General features: G+C 47.7%; 1 protein-coding gene across 1 annotated transcript; it reads right to left on the bottom strand.

Moving 5' to 3' along the window:
- Nucleotides 1-1,105: 1,105 nt before the first annotated feature.
- Nucleotides 1,106-6,909, bottom strand: LOC123044022 (calcium/calmodulin-dependent serine/threonine-protein kinase 1). Its single transcript, XM_044466638.1, has 11 exons — nt 5,778-6,909; nt 4,072-4,202; nt 3,823-3,864; nt 3,625-3,733; nt 3,340-3,418; nt 2,943-3,239; nt 2,720-2,832; nt 2,319-2,426; nt 2,181-2,243; nt 1,928-2,095; nt 1,106-1,838 (listed from the first exon to the last, which is right to left on the bottom strand). The coding sequence occupies exons 1-11, from the start codon at nt 6,309-6,311 to the stop codon at nt 1,701-1,703; spliced, it is 1,782 nt and encodes a 593-aa protein (XP_044322573.1). The 5' UTR covers nt 6,312-6,909; the 3' UTR covers nt 1,106-1,700.
- Nucleotides 6,910-7,159: the final 250 nt, after the last annotated feature.

The raw sequence follows: 7,159 nt of genomic DNA, 5'->3' as shown, positions 1-7,159 counted from the left end.
TTTCGGCATACAAGTTTGCCGAAAAACAGGGGGGCATGTGTTGACACCAGATTTTGACACGGCCAAGAACTTATTTAAAATGGCCACAAATGGAGAAGATCTACATAAAAGAGTTCCGCATTGTTGGTATGAACGTCTTTGAAGTTTGGGCCATCGCCGTCCGATTTCATCTTGAAGGCCGAAACTATGCTCAAAGTACTAAGATCTTATATTCAGAGTACAGTTTGGCGGATTAAGCCCCCAAGACAACCTCAAATGAAAAAACATTCAACATGAAAGTTGTTCGTCTCGTCGAAACGGTCTAAGATTGCTTTTGGGCTCGTTTCCATCCGAGGTCATTTACTCCCCGAAACATGGCCCGCAAGATGCAGCCAGATTTTACCGAACTATTTTGGAAAGTTCGGACCAAACAAATCCGAATTGGACTAGGTTTTGGACGTGAATTGAAGCCTTTTCCTTGCGCTGGAAGTCCAGCCGCCTCTTATATACTTAAGGGGTGACGGCCAATTGAATAACAACACACAATCGCAAAACTCATCTACTTTTTACCCTAGTTTTACATCCCTCCCTTTCTTTCTCTCTCGTTCTTCTTCGTTCGTTCTTCGTGTTGAAGGGCAGCGATCCTCGAGGCTCTAGGGGCAGGCGAACCGACCTAGGGCAGCCCATAGCCGCCGCGCATCCAGACGGGGTCCCTTCCGGGCGCGTGGGGTTTCGGGTGCTCAAAAGCGCCCGCCGGTTTGCTTATGTACCACGCTTCCGGACAGGCCTCCTTCGACGTGAGCTGCGGTGCATCACCCTCGGTGTTGGAGATACACGGTGACGTGTTCGTGTACGAACACGTATGACCACTGGATCCTTGCAATTTTATACTGCCCGGTTGCAACATTTGACGCCTCTTGCGTGCCTTTTGAGGCAACCCCTTCCCTTTCCCCTTATTCTTTTTATAACCTTTCTGTTCATACCACAGTAGTAATTTACTGCTTGTTCTGCAAGGAGCCTTCTGAAAACATGAGAAACACACGAGCAAACTACCGCTAAACTGAATCATGCATGCATTCGTCGGTTGGTCATAGGCACAAGGGTAAGGGCCATTACTTGCATCACATACACACAAGAACCACTACTTGCATAATAAGAGACACATCCACAATCAAGATCCTAACCACTAATCCCCCAAAATAAAAATAAAAATAAAAATAAAAAACTCCATAACCAGGGCTTCTCTTGGCACAACACAAGAGATCTCCACTACAAACACCTTATTTGAGACAGCAAAATAGAAGGACACTGACGACAACCAGCAGTCTCCAAGCCATAACAACAACAGCAGCTAAGCCCTTTCAATTCATATTCTTTTCTTCCTATCCTCATCTGTACATCCGTCTACACAGCAGCTTAATACAACACCATCATCAATCCACGTGGCACGGGGGGAGGGAGGGGGTACAAGCAAGCACTAATAGCTACTACTGTAGTAGTCATAAGCATTAAGCAACAACCTTCTTTTTATCTTCTTACCTCTTACACAAAGACTGTCGGCTTCCCTTCCGTTACGGTCGTGGTCGCAAGCCATCGTCCTGCTCCAGCCACCTCAAACAGTCGTCGTCCACGCACACAGACACCAGCGAGAGATTGGCACTGGCTTAGCCATCAGTCATCTCCTAGGTTTGATGCAACAATAATAATGCTTGTTTTCCGTCTCAGGCTTTCGGGATCGACCGGGAAGAAACTCCGTGCAAGAGCTTTATGAACCCGAGGAAGCTGAGCTTCCCGTCGGCGTGCCTGATCCAGTCCTGGAGGACGACGTGGAGGGGCACCGACGGGCCGAGGCCGAGTTCCTGATGGACCAAAGACGCGACAGTGATCAGTGAAAATGTCAAGTGATCATGCATAAATTAACTCTTCAGACTACAGTTCAGACTCATACCGACGCAAGTTCTTCGATCACGATAGGCCGGTTGCCCTCCTTGTCAAACAGCTCATACGCGCGCCGAGCGTGCTGTTCCCAGGTCTCCAGAGCTTCCATCTGATATACGCTGATGGCGGAAGCCGCAAACTCTTCGAAATCCAATTTTCTGTACTGAAGGGTGCATACCTGGTATACACCATAATTTTGGCAGGTAAGTCGGCGTCTCAGTCCAGTATATCATACAACTGAAGATACTATGAAGAAGACTTACCGTGTTAACAAAGTCAATAACCCTGGAATCCTTCATTGCATCCGTCGAATTCTTCACCAGAGCCTGCAAGTTGCATTTGCCTTTTTCAGCAATTGCATGCTGTAAACTAGACTAAATGACGAATATAGGATTACTAACCGATTTCAAATTTTGCAACGAGATAAAACCACTCTTGTTTGGACCCAACAATTCAAACTGCTCTTTTAGATAAAAGAGTTGATTTGCTGTCAATGTCTTAGCTAGGGCCTGCAAAATGTATGGACATGCATAAGAAATGGCTCATTGGTAATGCAATTAAATTCAGGACGTAGTGCTATGAACCTACATAACTGTGCAAACTTGTCCTATATAACAGCGAAAGGAACATTCAACATGTAGCAATTTCAACAAGAATATGGATATCTCAAGTACCCAATGCAATAAAAAATCAAAAACAAATTAACACTTGCTGGTAAATAAAATAAACTGTGGATTGCATAATGAAGACCAAATTGCAATAGGTTTTTTTTGGTAAGTCTGATTAAGTGCATAGTGTATACCCTCAAAGCAGACTTCCGCAATGAAGATGAACTGATATAAGCTCGGATAAGCTTGTAGATTATCATATCTAAAGGAATTTTGACTTGTTGTGCATCACGGATCCATGGGTGACCTGCAGGTACCAGTGCACAAGTAAACAGTTAAGCATCATTCTGCAGGAGGATATAGTCTTCCTGAGGAGGACATTACTGTACGGCACTGCCAAACAAATATAGTTCTTACTGAGAGCTTGTGAGGCAGTCATCCTCTTGCGATAATCCTTATTAAGCAACCTTTTTACAAAGTCTTTGGCTTCAGCAGAGAGAGTAGGCCATGGGGCCTCGTCAAAACTTGGTTCCGCCTTAAGGACAGCTCGGAATATTCCTGATTCTGTGCGTGCCCAGAAAGGTCGACTCCCACAAAGCAAAATGTAGGCAATTACTCCAATGCTCCACATATCTCCCTCCGTGCCATAAGATCGATGAAGCACCTCGGGAGCAACATAATATGCACTTCCAACAATGTCGTTGAGTCTTTCATCTGAAGATGTAACAATTGTGTGGTGTCACAATACAGTCACATTTAAATGTAATAAAACAAAATGTTAAACAAAAATCTGAATGGACCATGTTAGACTAACCTGGCTTTACAAAGTCAGACAAGCCAAAGTCTATGACCTTCAAGGGTGAGTTTTCCTCCTTCGATGAGAATAGAAAATTCTGGGATAAAGAAACACAAATGTATTTAGTTGCAAAATCTTTGTATTGCATCTGCTGACTGAACAGAAGTGCTTTGGATAAATATAAAGAACCAACAATCGAAGAAAATATGGTATGGCACTAAGAAACTCCCAGGTTGATAATAGTAACTAAAAGACAGCACGATGAATTAATATTAGCTGCTAACTGTGTGAAAAAAAACTAACCTCTGGTTTCAGATCCCGATGAACAACACCTTGAAGATGGCAAAATGATACTACACTCAAAATTTGCAGCATAACAACCTTTGCATCCTCTTCAGAATACTTTCCACCTCTGCAAAACAATAGATTGGATATAGTTAGAACCCCAGCAGATATAATCATAAGAATTGTTCCAATTTGCGAACGCTGGTAGGATTGTACCTCGCCAATATCTTATCAAGTAGTTCGCCTCCTTTACACAATCTGAAAAGAAACAAACATGATAAGTGATAGAAGTTACAGTAAGCGCCATTTGATATGCATGGTCAATTTTGATAGGAATTGATCATAATTTGACTAATTATAATTTAAACCTTCTAACATAGAGAAGAACAAGAATCTCATGCACTGCAACAACATACGAAGACAGAACTGAAAAGGACCTACTCTATGAAAGAAATGCACACTTACTCCATAACTATATACACGTTGTCTTCATCTTCAAAAGCATCATAGAACTGCACTAGGTTGCTGTGGCCTGTCAGAGAGCTCAATATCCTCACTTCTCTTCTGACATCTTCAATTGCTATGGCTGTTGTCATCTGCCCACACACATCATTTGGTGAGACTAGAAAACAGCTTTAACTTAAATATAATGTGTACTCTAAACAGCTAACACACGTCACTTGGTGAGACTAGAAAACAGCTTGAATTTCAATATCAATCTGTATGGTTTTGGAATAACAACTAACAAATAAATGACTGAAACAAGCAAACAGGGTCATAACAAACAAAGTCGGTACGATGAACATAGTATATTACTGGTAAGATCGTGCAACTAAAACAGTGACAAGCACAAAGTCAACCAAAAATAGCTCCTTCGTCCTACTTACACTTAGGCGGGCAACGTACGTAGATCTCGAAACACAAATTATGACACCTTTGTCTTTGTGGCCTATCCAACAACCAGCTACTGTTTAGCCCAATATTGTCCAGCAGTGCACTAGACGTGCAATAAGTGATCAATTATAGGCACCAAGGAATAAAATGCCTCTTGCTGGCATCAGCGCAACCGCAACCCATTTACAATGAAACAAACCATGCCCAAACGGCAGTTGAAATCCTGAAGTTAAAAAAACAGTAATCAAACAACTTCGCTTGTTTCCTAACAACGCCAGTGAGCTCATCTTCTCTAGAAAGGATTGATCAAGAAAAGAAAAGAAAAAAAAAAGCATTGCTACGATTGGTAGAGCGCAAGCACATGCACATGGAATGTGAGTAGCTGTGGCCGGCCATGCATGTACAACAGGAAGATTGCCAGCTCTGCTCATAAAAGCACTGGGCAGGCTGAGGCTCTACAGGGGCCAAATTAAATGGCACCTCATACAATTGCAGGGAGGCGCATAATGAGCAAGGCTCTTTAAACAGAATTGAAGTGTCACTTTTGGCCTGCAGATCTAGCCGAGAGGCTGCCATGAGCATGCCACGGAAGGTGAGGGAGGAAAGAAGATAGGAAGAGTAGAAGACATTGACATGTGGAGCTCGGTGACCATCTCCACTCGCCACCACCAATCCACCATGACCATGATGTTAAGCCAATGAATGCACAGGGGCTTGTCCACGTCTGGATAGATGAGCTCCACCAGGCTCCATCGCCATGAATGCATGCCGCGAGGCGGCGAGCTTTGCCCTACCGGCAAGGGCGAGGTCGTTCTCCCTCCCACCAACAGTCACGAGCGCCCCGGGAGATATGGGTTGCTTTTCGCCAAGCCATGGTTGAACCAAGCGACCCTCTAACGAATACGTAGTTGATAGGACTAGCACAGATGCAAGACGAGCTCGACGGATCCGATTTTCCAAAATCTCAGGCAGAAAAAAAATGCTTAATCGACGAAATGCAAGTCTTGGTCAAACACCTGGAGAAGTCGAGATTGAATCTAACGTGGTGGCAAAAGACGGATCTTGACGACAAAATGAGCAGAGACAGCATCATTCAGACGGACATGCTGATACCGAATCACGCGTAGAAAAAGAAGTGGTAAAATGCAGGGCATGCAGCTGAATATAGACGGCAAGAGACTGAATCGCAGAGACATTTCTGCAAGCAGCTCGAGAACGAGGACATGGCAATGGCGAGGGGAGGAGGTGGGGATGGCGTTAGAGAGTGAGTATCGGACCTTGGCCTTGGGGATGACCTTGACGGCGACGTCCTGGCCCTTGTGCTCGCCCTTCTTGGCCTTGGCGGCGCAGGTGTAGCCGAAGTGGCCGCGGCCGACCTCCTCGCCGAGCTCGTACTTGGCGAAGAAGTGCTTGGAGAAGCCGAAGCTCTTGTCGAGGCCCAGCTCCGGCTCGCCGCCCTCGGGGATGGACGCCTCGTTGGGCTTTACGGAGCCGTGCCGCCGCGCCAGGAGCGCGCGGATGTGCTTGGCCGGCGACGGCGGCGGGAAGGGCCGCTTGAACCCGCCGCGCGCCGGCGTGGACGCCACGCTCGAGTTGGCCGGCGAGCCCTTGTAGCTGGACGCCGGGAGCGGGCTCGGCAGGTAGAAGGGGAACTTGGGCTGCTTCGGCGTGCCCGGCTTCGCCGCGGCCGCCTGCGCCGGCGAGGCGGCCACCCCACCGGCGGCATCGCGGGCGCCGGAGGAGGCCACGCGCGGCTCCTCCTCCGCCTTGGGCTCCGGGATTCGCGAGGGCTTTCCATGACAGAGACCCATGGAGCCCGCGGATCAAGAACCGAGCTCAACGGCCCCGAATCGACGCAAATTCCGCAGAAACCGCGCAGAATTTCCCCCAGAAACGGCGCCGGGCCGGGTCGTCAGAGAGTCTCCCCGCCTTCAAGAACCCGAGAAATCATCCCAAATTCCTGCCTCACCAAGAAAGGAAGTAAGGAACCTGGCTCCACACCACGGCGAACCCGCCCCCAAAATTGGATCCCAATCACGGCCAAAACCAGGCCGCCAGAATCCTTTCCTTGCAGAGAACCCAAATGCCGCCGGAGAAAGAAAGAGAGAGAGCGCGACAGGGGCCTGGGCTGGCCTGGCTTGGCTCGAAGGAGGGAGGGGCGGATCAGAGCAGGGGCGGCGGCAGGAGCAAGAACATATTCCGAGATTCTTGAAGTGACCAAACAATCGGCAAAAGCCGGGGGCTTTGAGCGAAAGGCTTGGATCAGAGCAAGGGGGCACCACCACACCACTGGCTGGCTCTGCCTGCTGCTAGGAAGGAAGGAAGGGGAGAAAAGAAAGAAACACCCAGCTGGGGAGTGAATCCTGTGATGAATTGGGAGGGGAGAAAAGGGGAGGAGGGAAGGGAGGGGAGGGAGAGGAGCTCTGCCTTTTCCTTTTCAGCTCCTTCTTTTTTCCCCTTTTCTTTTGTAGCTGTAGCTGTAGCCCCCCTCCAACGCCTCCACACACACCATCGCCATGTATGTGCTGTGCTTTGGTGAGGGGGAGGGCAATGGGGACCTTGGGGCTGGGGTGGGGGGTGGCGCAAGACAACATGGGTGGCTGGCCAGGCCAGGCCAGGCCAACTATTTCTTCTTTCTTTTTTTCTCTCCCCTGTTTCT

This window comes from Triticum aestivum, chromosome 2B (genome assembly GCF_018294505.1).
Source record: "Triticum aestivum cultivar Chinese Spring chromosome 2B, IWGSC CS RefSeq v2.1, whole genome shotgun sequence".
Classification (NCBI taxonomy): domain Eukaryota; kingdom Viridiplantae; phylum Streptophyta; class Magnoliopsida; order Poales; family Poaceae; genus Triticum; species Triticum aestivum.
Note: the sequence above shows the minus strand (reverse complement) of the source record. Positions and strands in the feature narration are given on the sequence as shown.